General features: G+C 38.7%; 1 protein-coding gene across 1 annotated transcript in view; it reads left to right on the top strand.

Annotated features, from left to right (window-relative positions):
• Positions 1–22,332, top strand: part of HECW1 (HECT, C2 and WW domain containing E3 ubiquitin protein ligase 1) — a 397,437-nt gene that overhangs the window by 64,777 nt on the left and 310,328 nt on the right. Inside the window, exon 2 of the mRNA XM_084230415.1 lies at positions 8,606–8,930. Coding sequence (XP_084086541.1) covers positions 8,606–8,930 — 325 coding nt within the window. The remainder of the gene's footprint in view (positions 1–8,605; positions 8,931–22,332) is intronic.

The raw sequence follows: 22,332 nt of genomic DNA, 5'->3' as shown, positions 1-22,332 counted from the left end.
CCCTGGCTTGGTTTGATTTGCTTATTAAAATTTTCTCTGCCTAATGTTCCCTTTTAATCAGTAATGTCTGGGAATATATTTCTTCAAAGGAAAGGAGCCCAGAGTGGTCAGTACAAAAGAAATCTCTTCCAACATGAGGCTTTGCAGCTAAAAACAGTTTTGAGGCACACATTTCAGGACAACCTTCCCTGAAATCTGAAGAGTTGGATAGGGGTGGTGATATTTCTGTTTCCTCCCATTTTGTTCCTTTCAATGGCAGCCATCTGATGGGGTCAGGACCACCACAGCTCCTCACCTTCTCCTTATCTCCCCCAACCTCACTCACACATAGCATTTCCAAGCAGATGCATGAAAGTTCAGGCAGAACTCATATCTCAGGATATGAGATGCAGAGCGGACACAGGGGTAGTATTTGACTCCGGTCCTCAATACTTTGTTCCTACTAGTCGTTTAGAAACCTGGGAAACTGGGGGAGCAGGGCACTGAGTCTTGTGCTTTCTACAATATAAGACCCAAAAAGTGTTCTTGAGCTCATGCGACGGATCATCATGTCATGACTCTGAGACAGGAGACAGATGCATCCCAGTCATGATCACCTACTCATGCATTCATTCATTCAACAAAATATTTACTGAGCATCCACTGCAGCTGGAAATGTAGACCTAAAGGCACTAAGCAAGAAGCATACTCTCTCTGCCCCCTAGTGGAGGGATAGTGATACAAACAAGTTAAAAAGACTTGCAAAGAGGACATTCCATTTAGATTTTGGTTATTTGCATCAAGACCAGAGAGGGAGATGTGGGTTTGAGAATTGGAATAGTTGAGAGCAGGAGTTTAGGGGCATATGATGTGAAATAAGCCAAGGAGACTTTGGAAGGTAGTTGAAGGCAACACAGCTAAACACATTCTTTTCAGGCCTTAATAAACACTATATTATGACCTCAGCTTTTTCCGAAGACTTGCACAAGCAATTTGCCATTGAAAGTCTTAAAGTCTCTTTTAAGATAGTGTTCATCATATCAGTGGTGTTGCCTATATAAAGTCTCAAATGTAACATTTTGTTAACAACTTGGAAGGAGAAAAAGGTCAATATTCTAATCATGAGAACTAGGCTTTCCTTTATCTTTACAGCCACCAAGAAGCACAGAAGAATATCTGAATCTCACGTATTACAAATATTTCTGCCCACGTTACAGTTTGGATAGAATGCACAAGATTGATAACAGTGTCTGCTCATAATCACACTTGATAGGCTCAGATCCTCATTTCCTGATGCAAGAGGTGCGACCTTAAGAGTTTTTATTATTTATCACTCTGAGCTGGGTTTCTCACCAACATACATAATGCCACTTGACAAGAATTTAGTAAGGCATAAAGTAAATGTTCATAATTATTACTATCTTCTTTCTTATACCTGCTTCCTGATTTCTGTCTGGTTTAATTTCCCTGTTGTTTTGGCACATTTCTTTTTGTTGTAAACTTTCTCAAACTCACTGTAGAAAAACATACTATATATGCTTTTTTTCAAAGTTTCATTAACCTCAATGGCATAACTAGAACTGAGTGAAGGATAAAAAACTTCAGGCATCTGCTTGCTCAAAATAAAATCTGTTCATGAACTCAAAATTATTATGCTCTTTTTTTCCAACTAAATAATGCAGTTTCTTGTATACTTCAATGAAGTTTCCTTCAGGGTCTACATTTTCCAATCTTTCTTGGGGTAGAAGTAATTTTGAAGAATTATTTTCCCCTAAGTATTCATTTTGTCCACTTTGTTTTTTTTTTTTTTTCATTTCTGAACAGAACTCACAGCTTTATATTCCAAAATAGAAAAGATGTTAATGACTTTGTCAGTCAAAAATTGACATGGCATGGGCCTCTCTGCTAGCATAGGGGTTAAATCTCAGTTAAATCTCAAACCACTGTGGCCTGAGTTCAATCCCCAGCCAGTGAACTAACCCACATATGGCACAGCAGATCTCTCCTGCCTCTCTTGCTACTCCCCATAGCAGTGTATTTCAGTAGATTTGTCTGTTCTGCTTCCCACTCTGTCTCTGGTGAATCTGCTCACCCCCTGCACTTCTGGTCTACACCCCAGTTCCTCTATGCATAAATAAGTAAATAAATAAATATTGATAAGGCAGAATCCTTTGTATCACCGTGTGCATTAAAAACACTTCTTCTCTAGAAGTAATTTTTTAATTTTTTATTTTATTAAGGTAATATTGGTTTACAACACTGCACATGATTCAGAAATATAGGATTATAGGGTAAGTGAAATGGCCAGATTTTTGCACCATTGGCCTCTGTGACCTTGAATGTAGAAGGTGCTTGGGAGCGTGGGCTCAGGGTATGTATACCTGATGATGGATACCTGGAGTATGGTCTGGGCATGCATAAGTGTGCACTCTTGAGCTTGGAGGCTGGGGATATAAGGGTGATGTCACTCAGCCAGAAGAACAGGTACAAGAGGACTAGCAATGTCTGTGAGAGGAAGAGACCACAAGAGAATGCCAGAGAGCCCAAAGAGTAACATTTTGCTGGGGGCTGGGAGGCCTGCCAGCCTCCTGCATCCCCATCCTCCCTGCCTTGCCAGCCTGCAGGCTTGACCCACAACAGTTGACATAGAAAGAGCATTAAAGCCTGAAAGAGCTACTCAGGGCTCCAGGACTCTTCTTTATATGGGTGCTTGAATTGCTAGAGAACCTTCCCTGTGCTTGCTCACATAACACACACATATCACATCTACCTCGATGATGTGGCTTTTCTAAATAGTGTTGAAGTGAACATAGAAATGCATATATTTCTTCAAATTAGTATTTTTGCATTACTTAGGTGTGGAATTGCTGGGTTATATGGTAATCTATTTTTATATTTTGAGGAACCTCCACACTGTTTTCTGTAGTGATTCGACCAGTTTTCATTCCCACCAGCAGTGCAAGGGGGTTCCTTTTACTCCACATCCTTATCAGCATTTGTTCTTTTCTTTTCTTTTCTTTTCTTTTCTTTTCTTTTCTTTTCTTTTCTTTTCTTTTCTTTTCTTTTCTTTTCTTTTCTTTTCTTTTCTTTTCTTTTCTTTTCTTTTCTTTCTTTTCTTTTCTTTTCTTTTCAATATGGGCACTTCACAGGTGTAAAGTGGTATCTCTTTGTGGTTTTAATATTCATTTCCCTGATAATAAAGGATGATGAGCATTTTTTATGTGCCTATTGGCTATGTGTAAGACTTCTTTGAAAAGTGTCCATTTAGATCTGTCCATTTTTAATTGGATTTTTGTTGTCTTTTTTTAATTGCATGAGTTCTTTGTAGATTTGGGTGTTAATCCCTTGTCAGATGTATGATGTGGAAATGAATTATCTTATTTAGTAGGGTGTCTTTTTGTTTTAATGATAGTTTCTTTCCCTGTACAGAGGTTTTTTTTTTTTTTTTTTTTTTTTAAATTTGATGTAGTCCCATTTGTTTATATTTGCTTTTGTTTTCCTTGCTATAGGAGTCAATTACCCAAATTCATCACTGAGACCAATGCCATGGAGTGTTTTACTTGTTTCCTTTTATGTGTTTTATGGTTTCAGTTCTTACATCTAAGTCTTTAATCCATTTGAGTTAACTTTTGTGTATGGTGTGAGACAGTGGTCTTGTTTCGTTGTTTTGCATGTGATTGTCCAGGTTTCCCAATGTCATTTATAGAAAAAATATTCCTTTCTCCAATGTATGTTCTTAGTTCCTTTGTTATGAATTAACTGTCCATGTTAATATGGTTTTATTTCTGGGCTCTCAATTCTAGTCCATTAGTTTATGTGTCTATTTTTATTCTAATACCATGTTGTTTTGATTACTATAGCTTTGTAATGTAGTTTGAAGTCTGGGAGTGTGATTATTCTGGTGTTTTTTTGTTTTTTTTTTCCTTTGGGTCAGGCTTACTTTATCTATTCACAGTCTCTTGTGCTTCATTAGAATTTCAGAATTTTTGTTGTATTTCTTTGAAAAATATTATTGAAACTTTGATAGGAATTGCATTGTATCTATATACTGCTTTGTGTAAGACAGCCATATTAACAATGTTATTTTTTTCAAACCATGTGTCTTCTAATTCTTTGCACAATGTCTTTTAGTTCTCATTTCATATTCTCTCCTTTGCTTAGTTTACCCCTAGGTATTTAATACTTCTTGAAGTGATAGTAAAGAAGATTGTTTTCTTTATTTCTTCCACTTCTAGTTCATTGTATACATAGAGGATCACAGCTAAATTTTGTATATAGATTTTGTAATTTTCCACTTTATTATGTTGTTTATTTTTTCAAGTAGTTTTTTGTAAAGTCCTTAGGATTTTCTATGGGTATTATATCATCTGCAAGTAGTGAGAGTTTTACTTCTTTGCCAGTATGGATTCCTTTTACATAGTTCTCTTGCCTGTTGCTCTAGCTAGGATTTTCAATACTATGTTGAATAGTCATGGTGAAAGTAGACATCCTTATCTTGTACCTAATATTAGGAAAAGTTTTCAGTTTTATTTTTCTTTTACAATTCCATCTCCTTGCAGAAAGTTTTGTCTTTGCTGAGGTAGTTCGTAAGACGCTAAGTATGAAAGGCATTGGCTCTTCCAAGATTAGAAGAAAACCAGGACCATATCACTTAATTCAAAACATTTCAATAATTGCCAATTATTTAAATTGGACAGAATACACTCAGTAAAACATCATCATTGGATCCTTGTAACAAATTATAAATGAGCCAGCAGATGGGATGTTACTCCCTATGAAGTAGAGCAAAACATGATCAAATTGTTTTCAGTGGTTCACTCATTAGATCCACATTTTAAAAGGTCAGTTAAAAAGGTCAGTTAACATAGCCCATAACTGCAGCCCCAAATTGGAAAATTACAATGTTATTGAAATAATATTCTCATGATTTCCTTATCAGTGTCTACTTCCTATCACCAAAGAAAGAGAAGATAAAAAACACTAATTACTTGGGAAAATGGAGAAAAAGCTGGGAGCAATTTAGTGATGCTATTAACATCCTCCATCACTATGCAGAGAAAGGGAAAGCCACTCCTTCCCCTTTTTAGGGACGAAGAAGGCAAGTTTGTGTTAGACAAATTTAGAGATTAGAAAAAAATTATAAGGTTGTAAAACATTAGCATCACTCTCTAGGAAGAGAGTTTTCTTTTATCCAGGGCTATTTTAAAACAGGGCAAGTCCTCATCTCTCTCCCATAGTTCAGATGTGAAGGGAGTGATTAAACTTCTTCCTGCTGGATGAATCTATAATATAAATGAGAGACACTTGTGAATGCCTGGGGACAACATGACCACAAAGGAATTGTATGTTGGGAATCAACTGTCCACCTGCTGCATTCAAGTAGCAGTTATGGGTCTTTAACAAATACACCTGCTTAGGACATGAGGACATGTGGTCTTGTGTTAGTCTTCTTCCTAATAACTTTTTCTTTAATTTCTTCTTTCTACATACAATCTGTATTTTATCAATTTTTATTAGTCACCTTAAAGCCTTTCTAGGACAGAAGAGGCACAATTAAATAATTTCTATTAAAGTTTTTGTTTTAGATATTTCTTTATGCATACAAGATCTGGGGTACAGGCCAGAGGTATGGGGGGCAAGAAGCTTCACCAGAGACAGAATGGGGAACAGAACAGGCAGATTGACTGAAATACACTGCTGAGGGAACAGCAGGAGAGTCAGGAGAGGTCTGTTGGACCATGTGGGACCCTCGCTGGCTGGCCAGGGATCAAACTGGCGCTGCAGAGGCTGCGGGCAGCTTTGCAGCCCAGCGCTCAACCGCTGCGCCACCAGGGAGGCCCCTCTATTAAAGTTTTGATGAACTTTTTTGCACCAGGAATTATGCCAAATCCAGGGGATATCAAGAGCAAGGAACACTGATGTCCAAGTTTTCACAGATTAGGAATGAGCATGGGCACTTCCACTGTCAACAACACAATGAGAATCCTGGCAGGGAAATGGGATTTTTTTGTGTGTGTAACAGATCAGAAAGTCTTATTTTTGGGGAACTGGTCCATATGCAAGGCCAGGTAATAGAAGAATTTATAATGGAGCATAATCTTGGAGAAATATGCAAATGTTGCCAGCAAATATGAATGGGGAAAATATGAGCAAAGATGAGGAGGATAATATGGTCTTCAAGGAGCAACTTGAGGCTGCCCTTCTTATTCCATGCAAATGCATTATTCAAATTTACTAAGTTAGTGACAAATGTCTTCCTTGAGTAATGATACCTTCTATGCCTTTGTTCTCACCATGAGGAGGACAGTGACCACTGGTATAATTTGACAGTTTCAGGAGAGTTGTATGATTTTCAGGGAATTCTGATAAAGATATTGCATAATTGTATTCAACAAAAGCAAAGTACTCTACAATCTTTTTTGAGACCCTGACGGACACCACAAGGACAAGTTTCTCTTTCCCTCCTCAACATTAATACAAAAACATTCTACTCAAGCGCAAACCTTACCAATGAAGCCCCCCCCCCTCAGAAAAAAAGAAATCAATATATAGGGCATCTTTACAAATACACTAGATTATTTAATGTTTGTAATTTTATTTTGTAGGGGAAACATGGAGGAATATGACAAGGAGCTGTTTTTCAATTCACTCACTGCTGAGTGAACTTAAGTATGATTGCTCTGGGGATGATGTGATGGTACCCTAGACAAGGAGTGAACTTGGCCATTTGCCTGGGATTTACATTACAGGGACTTTCTTTCAAAGGCAATACTAGTAGTAATTTAGAGGAGACTTAGTTTTTGAGCATTTACTTTGCGAAGAGGTTAATTTACATTATTTCATTATATTCTGACAACTACCCATTTACTGATGATGAACTGTCTAGAAAGATTAAGTAGATTATCAGGGAATGCACAGGTTGCAATCCAGTAGGTGTTTCACCAACTTTGATCATAGTCTGGTCTAATTCGTAATTATATACTTTAATTTCAAGTAATTTTTAATCTCAATAATAATACAAGTTGTTACTAGAATACATGAAATATGTGTAAACTGAAGAAATGTTATGCTCTAGCAGCAGACTTTTTTTTTTTTTTTTGGAGATTTTATAAATGTCTCTAGACCAAGCCCCAGAGGATCTCAACAATGGAAATCCCCTATGAACTGCCCAGAGGATCCATGGTGCTTGTGAGGTGGGCAGGCCATTCATGCTTCCTGCGCTCAAGGCTTTGTCTATCTTTCTGAGAGGAGGGCTGGTATCCAGGCAACTCCGTGGTCAGTCTATTTTCATACTGTAGCAGTGACAAGCATTTTTTTTTTTTTAAGTAAGACATATGGCACTGACAGTGTGATGAGATGGTTACTGAAGTCTGATTGTTCTGCCTTATAGTAATTCCATGGTTACTGCCAGTGGGGACAAAGGAATTCCTAATAAGAGACTCCAATAATGAATGAATAGGGCTCCCCCCATGGCCATTAAAGCCCGAGACTCAGAATGCCAGCATTGTGCTTTATTAGGTTAATGGTTTTTTTTACAAGTGTGGTCTTAGAAAATGGGGAAAAAAAAAACACAGGCCTAAATTACTGCTAAAAAGACATATGTAATATAAAGTATAGACTGGTACTGGAGTCTGATCTTGGTAAACAAAATGTCACCAGCTTATATCTGTGTTCAATAATTTACAGTCCCTGGGATCTACATCACATGATTCAACACATTTTTAGACCTTAATTTTATCTACATGTTGTAGAACATCATGTACTTTTAGAGTCAGGAACCCCAAAATTGTATACTTAAATCCCAATTTTAGTATACTTTGATGAAGTCAAAATCACGCTTGCTTGCTTCAAAATAGAATCCTTTATACATGTTCTACATGCTGCCCTCTTCCCATGTTTTAAAAGCTCCGTATCCAAAAACAAGTTATTGCTCTGAAGCAGCTCAGTTCATTTTCACTGCTTAATGCTATAAACAATAAATAACATGCATTTTTATTTTCATCAGATGCAATATTTTCTGTAAAAATACTGACAGGGACACATTCCTCTGAGATTGGATTTTTTTGAACATTGTGGTGTTTGAAGATGACTGATATATCTAAGAGGCTTAACTGAAATTTCATGTGACCCAGGAATATTCTTCAGAATCAAAGTGTTGTAAATGGAGGAGGAAAGACTGCCTCACCCAGGAACTACTGCTAATTCTAGACTGTGTGTAGGGTGTAGGATCTGAATCATGAAAATGTTCAGTTACCCTAACCATATTTATCTTAAAGGATAAAACTGGATACAATTGATTTAGTGTTGGGAAACTGAAGAGATTGTGCTTTCCTTGGGGGCAACCATACCTACAGGGCCATTCCACACACACTGTAGCTCTTCTATACCAAGTAGGCTAGAGTGAGCTGGGGGAGGCAGACTCCAGAAGAGCATGGAAATGCATTACCCCTTAGAGAGATTGCACTTATTTTTGCCTTCCCTTTGGGAACCCAAGGCATTGGTATCTGTCCTCAGAAGGCTACTCACCCACAGCTCATTTCTCTCAGCACAGTCTTTGTTTCCTATGAAAACAGGAACCCTGTAGCTAGCAATCTTCTGGCCTCTGATTGTTTGTTTGCTTCCACAGAATCTGTACCAGAACAGGTTTTTAGGCCTGGCTGCCATGGCATCTCCATCTAGAAACTCTCAGAACCGACGGCGATGCAAGGAGCCCCTGCGCCACAGCTATAACCCCAGCCAGTTTCACAGCATGGCCATCAGGACTGGCCCCCACGGCACTGTCACCATCCCTCGCTCCACCAGCGACACTGATCTGGTCACCTCAGACAGCCGCTCCACTCTCATGGTCAGCAGCTCCTACTATTCTATAGGGCACTCACAGGATCTGGTGATCCACTGGGATATAAAGGAGGAAGTAGACGCTGGAGATTGGATTGGCATGTATCTCATTGGTGAGTTGAACAGCACTTAACCAAGCTGGCTAACAATGTGCTGCACAACTATGTTTCTTAGCTATGTTTCTTAACATCTTTATGTTGAAATATTTAGTGTTGAAATATTTAATATTTTAATAATCCTATAATTTTGTTAAAGTAGACAATCTGCAATCAAATGTGTTACACACCAAATCAAACACACCGAAGACCACACTAAAGCTTCTCTAATCAATGGGAAAAAAGTCATGAGATAGCAGTGCCAGGTATGGTTGAACACAAACATCACTACTATTTGCAACTACAGTTAATATCACTCATGAGTTAATATCAAATGCCGTTTTTAAATCCATGCATTTATTAAACCAAAGCAATGCCATCTATCTAACCAACACACATGTGCAACAATATGCAATATACATTATGCAACAATAATACATATGGAGGTATTTTAAATTTTGTTTCCAACATAATCTTTGGCTCTTTCACCTGCTCTTTCAAAATTCTTACTGCTTTGTATTAAAAAGACTTAATGGCATCACATAGAGTGGGAGCGAGCACTCTGTGATGGCTAAAAGGAAAATGACAACATAAATCCATGGTACAAGAGCAAATAAATATCACGAACTTGAAATCAGAAAAATAAAATTGCATGAAAAATGTATTTCATTAATTTAACCTGATAGAATCAGATGTGGTGGATTTACCCATGTAAATCCATCAGTGAAATGGTAAATCTTCCAGTGAAATGAACTGTTTACAGTCAGACACACAATGCAAGGGTTTTCATCATCAAATACCCATAATAAATTGTTATGAATATATTATAACCTTCACCCTGTTTTTGGTAAAATAAAGGAGATTTTACTAATAAGTTGTCAGCATAATATTTTTAGTTCTTCTGAAGGTTTTACAATCAACTTGTTCAGTGGATTTATAATACACAAACTATTTTAAAGATGGAGGAGCACAGTTTTATGCAAATCATTTGCATAATTATGCAAATTGTGCAGGGGTGAGAGATGCAGGGGTTGAGAGGACTCACCACAGACAGAGTGGGGAACAGAACAGGCAGATTGACTGAAATACACTGCTGAGGGGAGCAGCGGATGAGTCAGTAGAGGTCTGCGTCACCATGTGGGTTGCTCCCTGGCTGGCCTGGGATCGAACTTATGCTGCAGAGGCTGTGGGATTGCTTCATAGTGCCACCAGGGAGGCCCCAAATGGGTAAAATTTAATTTGCTAAAAATATAGCTCTGGAACCAAAGTATTTGGGTATCACTGCTTTAAAACAGAGTTTGCAAAGTAACAGCCTACCAAGCATATTTTGTTTAATTCCTATTGTTTTATTTTATTTTAAGATTTATTTATTTATACAAGAACTGGGGTGCAATCAGAGAAGCAGGAGGGTGAGAGAATTCACCATAGACAGAGCAGGGAGCAGAACAGGCAGACAGACCGAAGACACTGCTGAGGGGAGCAGCAGGCGAGACAGGAGAGGTCTGCTGGGCCATGTGGGTTTCTCCCTGGCCGCCTGGGAATTGAACCCATACTGCAGAGGCTGCAGACAGCTTCGCAGCATAGTGCTCAACCTGCTGTGCTACCGGGGAGGCCCTAGTTCTATTGTTTTAAATTTGATTAGTTATCAAGATTTTTAAAAAATAATAATCTCACATCGAACTCAAATTTCTAGTTTCTTTCACAGAAGCCTTCATATTGACAGAATGAACTTGTTAATTCTATTTGGTCCTAATCAGTTAGAATCCAGACAGAGCTGCATCCTTCCGTTCCGACAGAGCCCCTCTCCCACCCATCCCTGTCTTGATTGTGAATGTTACTTGCTTAGTATCTTAAACAATTAGCTCGTTGGACCCAGGTGTAAGTTTGAAACAACTCTTTTTTTTTTTTAATTAATAAATTTTATTTTTATATTCCCCATACAATTGCAATCCCCCCATTCTGACCCCAATCCCTCCCCTCCCGCCCCCCACCCCCCAAAAAGTGTCTCTGGTTCATAGTTTTTGTTGATTTTGATTTTCACTTTCTTATAGTTATTCATTTTCCTGGTCCCTTATTTAAGTATTCTAGATTCCTGCTATGAGTGAGACCATCCAGTATTTTTCTTTTTCTTTTTGGCTTATTTCACTGAGCATGATCCCTTCCAGCGCCATCCATGTTGCTGCAAATTGCATGTGTTCTCTTTACAGCTATATCTTTATGCATTGATGAGTGATGATGTCATTCATTCCCCAAATTAAAGAACAGTTCAAAGAGAAGCACTGATGAGGGGAAACTGGGACGCCTGAGACAGTTGTCCTTGGTAAAGGAACAGATGGGTCTGGAACTCTGCCCTGGAACAAGACTGGGGGTGTAGATTTGGGTCATTGATTCTGTGGGATTGGATAAAGTTTCTCATGGATTGTGTGTAGAAAGCACCAGAAGCCTGTAGCAAAGATGCATAGTAGGAGCTTAAAAAGGAGATGGGGAAGTGATGGAGAAGTAGGACAAAAACTAGGATACTGCACTGAAGACAAGAGAGGAAATCAGAGGAAGGAAGGGGTGGTCAGCAGTATCAAGTGTCATGAAACTACATTATTAAATAAGCTTTGGTGTTGGGCCTCCCCTGGTGGCGCAGAGGTTGAGCGCTGGGCTGCGAAGCTGCCTGCAGCCTCTGCAGCGCCAGTTCCATCCCTGGCTACTGGCGAGGGTCCCACATGGCACGCAGACCTCTCCTGCTGTGCCTGTCGGCCTGTTCTGTTCCCCGCTCTGGCTCTTCTGACTGTACCCAGTGCTTGTACAAATAAATAAATAAATAAATAAATAAATAAATAAATAAATAAGCTCTAGTGTTAAGAAGATATTTTGACAGAAACAAATGTAACCATCTTAGAATCTTTTTATTTTTTTTAAAGATTTATTTATTTATACAAGACTGGGGTACAGGCCAGAGGCACGGGAGGGTGAGAGAATTCACCAGAAACAGAGCGGGGAGCAGAACAGGCAGACGGACCGAAGACACTGCTGAGGGGAGCAGCAGGCAAGGCAGGAGAGGTCTGCTGAGCCATGTGGGTATCTTCCTGGCCAGCCGGGAATTGTCCGCTGCAGAGGCTGCGGACAGCTTCACAGCACAGCGCTCAACCCGCTGCTCCACTGGGGAGGCCCTACATCTTAGAATCTTAATTTGAAAGTTGGCTGTTCTTTAACTAAGTACGCATATATAATTGTGAGGTTATCTAATGCAAAGTACCAACACTTTTAGTGGTATAACATTTCAAAAATAATTTTAAAATCCAAAATAATTTGTGAATCTTAAAAATCTATCATTTGTAGGTCCTTAGTATCTATGAGTTTTGCAGTGCCTTGTTGGAGATAAAATCATAGATCTAAGGGGCCTCCCCTGTGGCGCAGCGGTTGAGCGCTGGGCTGCGAAGCTGCTCACAGCCTCTGCAGTGCCGGTTCAATTCTCGACCACCAGCGAGGGTCCCACCTGGCACGCAGACCTCTCCTGCTATGCCCGCTGCTCCCCTCAGCAGTGTACTTCGTCAGTCTGCCTGTTCTGCTCCCCACTCTGTCTCTGGTGAATTCTCTCACCCTCCCGTGCTTCTGACTGTACCCAGTGCTTGTATAAATAATTAAATAAACCTTTAAAAAAAATCATAGATCTAAGGCCTAAAATTTTAGGTGATTTCATTGAATCTGTCATTTCACAGATGAGGAAATGGCAATTCAGTGACTCCCAAGGCCACACAGTTGCCTTCCCTTATGGTAGATCCCATGTTGGCCCTGAGAACATTTCAGCACATTCTGGTAGAACATCACATATGGGTCATTCCACATCTATGGACAATCTAAATGTCTAAGAGAGACTTGGTTTGTAATGCTGTCAGTATCATCTGATCTCTTGAGTTCTCCAGGCAAACATTACCTTTCTTCTGCCATATGACAATGAACTATCTTAATGTGGAGAGAGATGTGTGGCCCTGCTCGCTGACAGTGTCACCAAGTCACTAATGGCATTCTTTGTCAGCACCATAGGAACCTGGTGATAAGGCAATATTAGCATTACCATTATTACAACCATGAAATCATGTTTGGCTGCCCTCGTTTATGGAGTGGCTAGTGAATTAGATAAGAATGACAAATGGTTCCCTCCTTGTGGCATAGAATGGGGAGAGATCATGGAGTTTCAGTGACATTTTGACCTGGTTTGGGATCATACTCTATCGCTGGCTAGATATATGGCCCCAGCCAGCTATTGTCATTAGAGCTTTAGGGTCATTAACTTCAAAATGAAGGGAAAAAAGGATCCTCTACAGACTCATTGAGAGGAATTAATAAGATTCAGTGATTTTACTGCCTGTTGATCAATATATTGTATCCTGATTTCACCTGTCAGGTAGCTTTGTTCTCTGAGCACATCATGAAAAATTAACCCACTTCTCAGTCTTTAGTCATCCCAGCCATGACTCTTAGACATGTACTCAATTGTTTTAGTTGTATATGATAGGCAAGAGCTTTTTACCAAACCATAGAGGCCTGGAAAGATATTCTCAAATCAGTAAAGGGGCAGAATTTTATTATTTGACCAGCATCAGGTACATAGAGACAGTTTTGCTAGATATCAGTATTTTCAAGAAACAGTTTTTCGATATTCACTCACTAAAAGCTACTTGATTTTGGCAAGTAATATTTAATTGTTTGCGTGTCCTATTCTTAAGATAAAAATATGAAAGTGTCCATAACTTACTTATACCAAGGGAACACTATCATGTGATTGCATTAGTATAAATAAATTGAAGGATACAATTAATATGTTTAGCCATTAGGATGCTAAATTTCACATTCCAATATGAAAATATTATTTAATATCTCAATATACTCTTTAGTATTATAAAAATTTTAAACTATCCATTCTTTTGTCTCTTTTGAAAGAAGCTCTTTGAAAACTGTTTAAATATAATAGAATTTCTATTGTGAAAATATAAATGAAGGTGTAAAGTAGACATACTATGCTTAAAATTTGCAAAATTAGGAGACAGCACCCATAATATGTCAAGAGTAGAGAGATTGGGGTCACCTTCTCCTCTAAAAACAACAATAAAAATATAGCATTTACTCATAGGAAGATCCAGATGCTCCCTCCTGTCTATCCACAGAGCTCTCAATCTGAGGTTGGCGGCTGCTGAGGGGAAGGAATAGGAGGAAGTGAAGGGGAGCCTGACTGGGCTCTGAGACTAGCCTAGCCACAGTGGGGCAGCATGGGGAATAGTGAAACTCCCTGAAGGAATTTTGTTGACACAAATGTAGACACAGACCTGACTCAGGGCAGTATGAAATCTGTGGATGTAGACAGGGAAATTGGGAAACTGGGAGCTCTGTACTTGGCATAGGCACTGACAGTTCCTTTCTCCCCTCCCCAGAAGAGACATCAGGCTGAGTCAAGCCCAATTCCAAAAAAAAAAAAAAAAAAAACAAAACACAAAACACCCAACAGCAGAGAAGACTTGTGAGATAAATCATGAATTTACTGAGGGAAAAAAAACAAAGCAAAACGAAAAGACGTTCAGATATTGCAGCCTCACAAGAGGAGCAGAAGGGGTAGGGGTGGAGTGGCAATGGCCATTGCTGGTGCAAAGCAGCACATGCCCACTTGGGCACTGTACCAACTCTCTGCCAAGGATGACTATGATACCTGGAAAATGAGCCTGGTGGTCCAGGCCAACATGGACCCTTCTCCAGGAGACTCAAGCTTCACAGATCATGACCCATGGCAGAAAAGAGCAACAGGGAGTGTAGGTAGGAAGTTAACAACCTAAGCACAGAATACAGCTTGCATGGAAAGAACGAAGAGGAGGTAGAGGTGACCAAATTCAATCCTCAGCAGAGAGTGAATATTAAAATCCCAGATTCTCTCCCTGTCTTCACCTCATAGCAAGGTAAATTAAGAAGAAAAACAAACAAAACTAAATCCCAGCACCCCAAACACACACAAACACATACACACACACATACACAAATAAATATAAAATAAGGAAATACACATGCCAGAACCAAGGAACATCTGAGCACAGATGGAAATGCAAAATGAAAAGAAAAGAAGGTCCCGGGACAAATATAAAGGACACAGAAATAGAGGTTCTATCATAAAAAACTTCAAAACAGCAATACTGCAAACACTAAATGAGCTACTAGAAGGTTCATCAAAGGCAGATAGACAGGTTCAAGATCTAACGATGGAGATCAGAAACAAAGAGAATTCTTTGCCAAAAGATAGAATACATACAAAAAAAAATCAAAAAGAGGGCCTCCCCTGGTGGCTCAGCGGTTCAGTGCTGGGCTGCGAAGCTGCCCGCAGCCTCTGCAGTGCAGGTCCGATCCCTGGCCGCTGGTGAGGGTCCCACATGGCGTGCAGACCTCTCCTGTCACGCCCACTGCTCCCCTCAGCAGTGTATTTCATCACTCTGCCTGTTCTGTTCCCTGCTCTGTCTCTGGTGAATTCTCTCACCCTCCCGCACTTCTGACTGTACCCAGTGCTTGTATAAATAAATAAATAAATCTTTAAAAAAATATTTAAAAAAAAATCAAAAAGAGACACAAAATGCAATGCAGACAGGGCTTTAGATAGAATTAAACAAGCAGAAGAAGGAATTTCAGAAGTAGAAGACTCAAATTAACAAATCACACGTTTAGAAGAGAATGACGACAAAAGGAAAATTAGGAAACTGTGAATAAAAAATCAGAATCAAATTAAAAGAGGAAACAGAATAATTGAGAGCTCAGAAGGAGAAAAGAGAAATGGGAGCAGAGACCTTCTTAAAAAATAATAGTAACTGAGAATTTGCTAAACCTGAAGAATAAATTAAATATGAATATCCAGGATGTAGAAAAAGACCTACAAGTGGAAACATTGTGAAATTATGAAAAATTAAAGATAAAAAAATGATTTCTTCAAGAAGCAAGAAAAAAATGACTTATAAACATTCCCAAATTAGACTTTCCCCTGACTTCTGCCCAGACACTCTACAGGGAAGGAGATGAAGGAAATTTTTGCAATCCTACAAGACAAGAAGTGACAGCCAAGAATACTCTTGCTTGCAAGTTTGCCATTCAAGTATAAAGGTAAAATAAAGGTTTTCTCAAACACAAGCTTATGGAGTTTACCACCACAAAAGCAGCACTTCAATAAAAGCTGAGGGAGTCCATCTACAAGTAAAAAAGAAAATGAAATAAAAATTCTAGAGCAAGATGCCAATAGCAATAAAACACAAGAAAATTGAGCAAGAACACTATGAGTCAACAACAAATCATTAATGGGGAGGAAGAAATGGTCAGAATCTGTATAGTTAAATGTTGGAGAGCAGACTCCAGCTCATAAAGAACCTAAGACAGGGATTTAAGTAAAACCCCCATGGTAACCACTAAGCAAATACTCAGAATAGAGACCCAAGTTGAAGAAACAAAGAAATTGAAAGAAATACCAAGGAAAGCCATCCAAAAGAGCAGGGGGGAAAAAAAGAAATCACAAAAAATAAAAACCAAAATTACTGATAATAAACATTTCATATTAATAATAACCCAAAATGTAAATGGTCTAAATTCACCAATGAAAAGACACAGGCTAAAAGTTTTAGCTATTGGTACTTTGTTTACAAGAAACCCATTAAATATTGGAAGATAACAAACTAAAAAATGTTCAAGTCAGGTTATACATGCTAATAATTCAAAGGGAAAAGATGAAATATTTTTGGTCATAATAGATAAACTAGACTTTCTTTTTTTTAAAGATTTATTTATTTATACAAGAGCTGGGGTACAGGCCAGAGGTGCAGGAGGGTGAGAGGACTCACCAGAGACAGAGTGGGGAGCAGAACAGGCAGATGGACCGAAAGCATTGCTCAGGGGAAAAGCAGGTGAGACAGGAGAGGTCTGCCGCACCATATGGGTATCTCCCTGGCTGACCAGGAATCGAACCCGCCCTGCAGAGGCTGCAGACAGCCTCACACCACTGCGCTTAACCGGCTGCGCCACCCAGGAGGCCCATAAACTAGACTTTCAATTAAAAAAGGTAGTAGGGAAAAAAGATGGTAACTATATAATTATCAAAGGAACAAGTACCCAAGAAGATATAACTGTTATTAATATTTATACACTTAAGGGCCTCCCTGGTGGTGTAGGCAGTTGAGCACAGCACTGTGAAGCTGTCCGCAGCCTCTGCAGCCCCAGTTCGATCCCTGCCAGCCATAGAGATGTCCACATGGCGAGGCAGACCTCTCCTGTCTTGCCTGCTGCTCCCCTCAGCAGTGTATTTCACCAGTCTGCCTGTTCTGTTTCCTGCTCTGTCTCTGGTGAATCCTCTCATCCTCCCACACATCTGGCCTGTACCCTGGTTCTTGTATAAATAAATAAATCTTTAAAAATTTATATTTATACACTTAATATAGGAGCTCCTAGTTACATAATGAAAATATCAACAGATTAAAACAACACATTGACAAATATACAATCATTGTCAGAGACCTCAACACAACACTGACATGAAGGGCTACATCATCCAGACAGAAAATTAATGAGGAAATATAGGCCTTAAGTGAAGTAGTAGAACTAGATGAATTTATTAGCTATTTATGGAGCATTCCATCTGAAAAGAAATAAATGCAGTGCACATGGAATATACTCAAGAATAGATCATATACTGGGACATAAAACATTTTCAGAATATATAGGAAAATAGACATTAATTCAAGCTCATGTACCACAATGTTACAAAAAGAATCCTGGAATAATCCAAAACATTAGGAGACTAAACAAAATGCCAGCAAACAACCTGAGTCAATGAAGAAATCAAAGAAGAGATCAAAAAGTATCTAGAGATAGAGACTAATGAAAGTAGAGACAAATACTACCAGACCCTACAGAATGCTCTAAAACTGTTATTATGTGGAAAGCTAATGGCCATACATGCCCTGATAAAAACCAAGAAAATTTTCAAATTAATAATCTAACTCTGAAGCTGAAGAAACTAGCAAAAGAAGAATAAGATGATCCAAAAGCCAGTACGACGAGGGAAATTTAGAATACTAAGGCAGAAAAAAAAGAAATTGAAAACAAAAGGTAGTCGAAAGGGTCAATGAAAACAAGAGTCAGTTCTTTGAAAAGATAAACAAAATTGATAAGCCTCTAACTAGGTTTATAAAGTAGAGAGAAAATCAAAATCAAAGAATCAAAAATGAAAGTGCTAAATATCAACAGGCATTGCAGAAATACATAGGTTCATAGTTTCATAAGAATCTATTACAGGGTCCTCCCTGGTGGCCTAGGGGTTAAGTCTCAGCACGACCACTGTGACCACCCTCCACAGCAGCTGCATAAGTTCTATCCCTGGCCAAGAAGCTAACCCACATGGCGAAGCAGACCCCTCCTGTTTTGCCCCTGCTCCCCTTAGTAGTGTATTTCAGTAGATCTGCCTGTTCTGCTCCCCACTTTGTCTCTGGTCAATGTTCTCCCCCCACCTCTGGCCTACACCCTAATTCTTGTGTGAAAATTTAAATAATATCTTTTTAAAAAGATAGAACCTATTACAGAAGTCTCTATGCAGACAAACTGGAGAATCTATAGGAAATGGGCAAATGTTTAGACTCATACAACTTCCAAAGATTGAATCAGAATGAAATAGATTGTTTAAACAGTCTAATCACAAGTGCTGAAATTCAAAGAGGAATAAAAATTCTACCTAAGAACAAAAGTGTAGGACCCAATAGCTTCTCCAGTGAATTCTATCATTCAAAGAAAACCTATTATCATTCTACTCAAATGCTTCAAACAAAATCAAAGAGGGAAGAATAGTTCCCCAGCACATTCTATAAGGTCAATATCACCCTGATCCCAAAACCAAAGAGAGAGAAAGAGAGAGAGAGAGAGAGAGAGAGAGAGAGAGAGAGAGAGAATGTCTCTGATGAATAAAGATGCCAAAATCCTGCTAAACCAAATGCAGCAACATATGAAGAGGATCCTCCAACACAATCGAGCAAGCTTCATCACAGGGATGCAAGTCCAGTTCAACATACACAAATCAATCAGTCATTTACCAGATCAACAAAAGGAAGATTAAAAACTACATGATCATCTAAATAGACACTGAAAAGAGGGTCAACAGAGGGTCAGTTTATGACTCACACACAAAAATAGACATCAAAGAGCTTATCTAAACATAAAAGTCATACATGGCAAACACACAGCCAAATCATATTCAATGGTGAAACACTAAAAGCACTCCAACTATCAGGAACAAGATAAGGGTGTTCACTGTCATCACTATTATTCAACAAATATTGGAAGTCCTAGCTGAAGCAATTAGGCAAGTAAAAGACATAAGCAATTAGGCAAGTAAAAGACATATAACTTAGCAGTGTATTTCAGTAGATCTGCCTGTTCTGCTCCCCATTCTGTCTCTGGTGAATACTTTCATCCCCACACCTCTGACCTACAACCCAGTTCTTGTATGCATAAATAAATAAAAATAAATGTTAAAAAAAATGTATGGTGTTGGGACAAAAACAGAAACTAAGACCAATGTGATAGAATTGAAAGCCCATAGATAAACTGACACATGTATGGACAGTTAATCTTCGACAGAAGAGGTATAACTATACAAAAAAAATAAATAAATAAACTATAAACTATACAGAAAAAAATAGCCTCTTTAATAAATGCTGCTGGGAAACATGGATAGCCACATGCAAAACATTAAACAACATCCATACCTAACTACATAACAAAAAGTTATTCAACATGGATAAAGATCTGGATATATAAACCAAAACAATAAAGTACAGGAAAGAAAATATAAGCGACATAAACAAGACATTTCCCACAAAGATGTTTTATGGGACTCAATTTCAACAGCAAGGAAAACAAAAGAAAGTATATACTTGGGACTAGATCAAACTTTAAAGCTTTTCCCTTTTTTTAATTATTTTTTTAAGATTTTCTTTATTTATACAAGCACTGGCTACAGTTAGAAGCGCGGGAAGGTGAGAGAATTCACCAGAGCCAGAGCGGGGAGCAGAACAGACAGACTGATGAAGTACACTGCTGAGGGGAGCAGCGGGCACAGCAGGAGAGGTCTGCAAGCCATGCGGGACCCTTGCCAGCAGCCGGGGATAGAACCGGCACTGCGGAGGCTGCGGGCAGCTTCACAGCCCAGCGCTCAACCACGGCGCCACCGGGGAGGCCTTTTTTTTTTTTTAAGATTTATTATTTATTTATTTTATACAAGAACTGGGGTACAAGCAGATGCTTGGGAGTGTGAGAGGATTCACCAGAGACGGGGCAGAGAACAGAACAGGCAGACTGACAAAATCCACTGCTGAGGGGAGCAGTGGGTGAGACAGGAGAGGTCTGCCGTGCCATGTGGTACCCTTGCCAGCTGGCCGGAATGGAAATTGCACTGCAGGCTGCAGACAGCTTCACAGGGGGATGCTCAATCACCTGCGCCCCAGGGGAGGCCCCTTTAAAGCTTTTCTATTTGAAAAAGAAACCATCACAAAAACTGGAAGACTGCCTACAAAGTGGAAAAAATATTTTTACATCTCACATTGAACAAGAGACTAATCTCCAAAATTTACAAAGTTTTTATACAATCCCGCCCTCCACCCCCCCAAAAAAAAGGAAAAAATGGGCAAAGGACTGAAATATATACTTAAAGAATATGTTCAGATGGTCTACAAATATATGAAAAATTGTTCACTCTATCTCATTATTAAGGAATTACAAATCAAAACTACATTGAGATACCACCTTACCTCTGTGAGAATAGTCTATATAAAAAAAATGGAATTAACACATGGTGGTGAGATTGTGGTAAAACAGGATCTCTCATTGACTGTTCATGGGAATGCAGGTTGGTGCAATCCCTTGGAAAATGGCATGGAAAATTTTTAAAAAAATAAAATGCCTTCTATTTCTTTTAGCAATGTTTTGTTATTTTCATCATATAGGCCATTAACCTCCTTTGTTAGGTTTATTCCCAGGGTTTTGATTTTTTTTTTTTTTGTTTCAGTTGTAAATAGGATGGTTTTCTTAATTTCTTCTTCTTCAGGAAGGCTACTGAATGTTGATTTGTATGTTGATTTTGTATCCTGTTACTTTATTAAACTGGTTTATTATTTAGTTATTCTGTGGAGTTTTTAGGGTTCTCTATGTATATTATCATATCATCTGCAAATAGTGATAGTTTTACCTTTTCTTTCCCTATTTGGATGCCTTGTATGTCTTTCTCTTGTTTTATTACTCTGGCTAGGACTTCCAGTATTATATTGAAGAGAAGTGGTTAGAGAGGACATCTTTGTCTTGTTCCATATCTTAAAGGATGGGCTTTCAGCTTTTCACCACTGAGAATAGTATTGGCTGTGGGTTTTTCATATATGGCTTTTATTATGTTAAAAATATATAGAAGAAAAAATATAGACAAAACATTACATATCATACATCTCAGTAACATCTTTAAAGACTAATCTCCCAAAGCCAAAAAAATGAAGGAAAAGATAAATGTCTGGGATTACATCAAACTATAAAGCTTCTGTACAGCAAAAGAGACATTAACCAAAACAAAGAGATATCCTACTGATTGGGAGAAAATTTTTCTACTCAATACAACTGATAAGGGACTGATCAAAGAGATCTATAAAGAACTCACAGGACTCAACAAAAACAAAATATACATCACTTATAATCAGGGAAATGCAAATCAAAACAATAATGACATACCACCTTACACCGTATTATAAAAACTGGCAACAACAAATGTGGGGGAGGATGTGGAGAAAGGAACTTTCCTACACTGCTGGTGGGAATGTAAACTGGTCCAGCCACTATGGAAAGCTGTCTGGCGGTTCCTCAAAGTACTAAAAACGAAGTTACCATATTACCCAGCAATTCGACTCCTAAGAATCTACCCCAAAACACAAAAACATTAATTCAAAAGGATATCTGCACCCCTATGTTTATTGCAGCACTATTTACCTTAGGTAAGATATGGAAACAACCCAAATGCCTAAAAATAGGTCACTGGATCAAGAAGGTATGGTATATATACACAATGGAATACCAATTCAGCAGTCGAAAAAAGATAAACATGCCACTTGCAGATTGATGGATGGGGCTGGAAGGAATTATGCTCAGTGAAATACTTCCAAAGGAATAAGAAAAATATTGCATATTTCACTAATAGGAGGAATGAATATAGGGGAACCAAGTAAGGGATCAGGAAAAAAAAATAAAAATGAAACAATAAGAGACATTCTACAGGGGATGGTAAGGGAGAGGGATCAAAACAGTGAAGGGAAGAGCACAAGGGATAATGGTGATGGTTAATGAGTGAATTGGTGGTGGGAATTTTATGGGGCCTACACCTGAGAGTAGA

Source organism: Talpa europaea (assembly GCF_964194135.1).
Source record: "Talpa europaea genome assembly, chromosome: 3".
In the NCBI taxonomy this organism is placed as follows: domain Eukaryota; kingdom Metazoa; phylum Chordata; class Mammalia; order Eulipotyphla; family Talpidae; genus Talpa; species Talpa europaea.
This window is presented reverse-complemented; position numbering and strand designations above follow the sequence as displayed.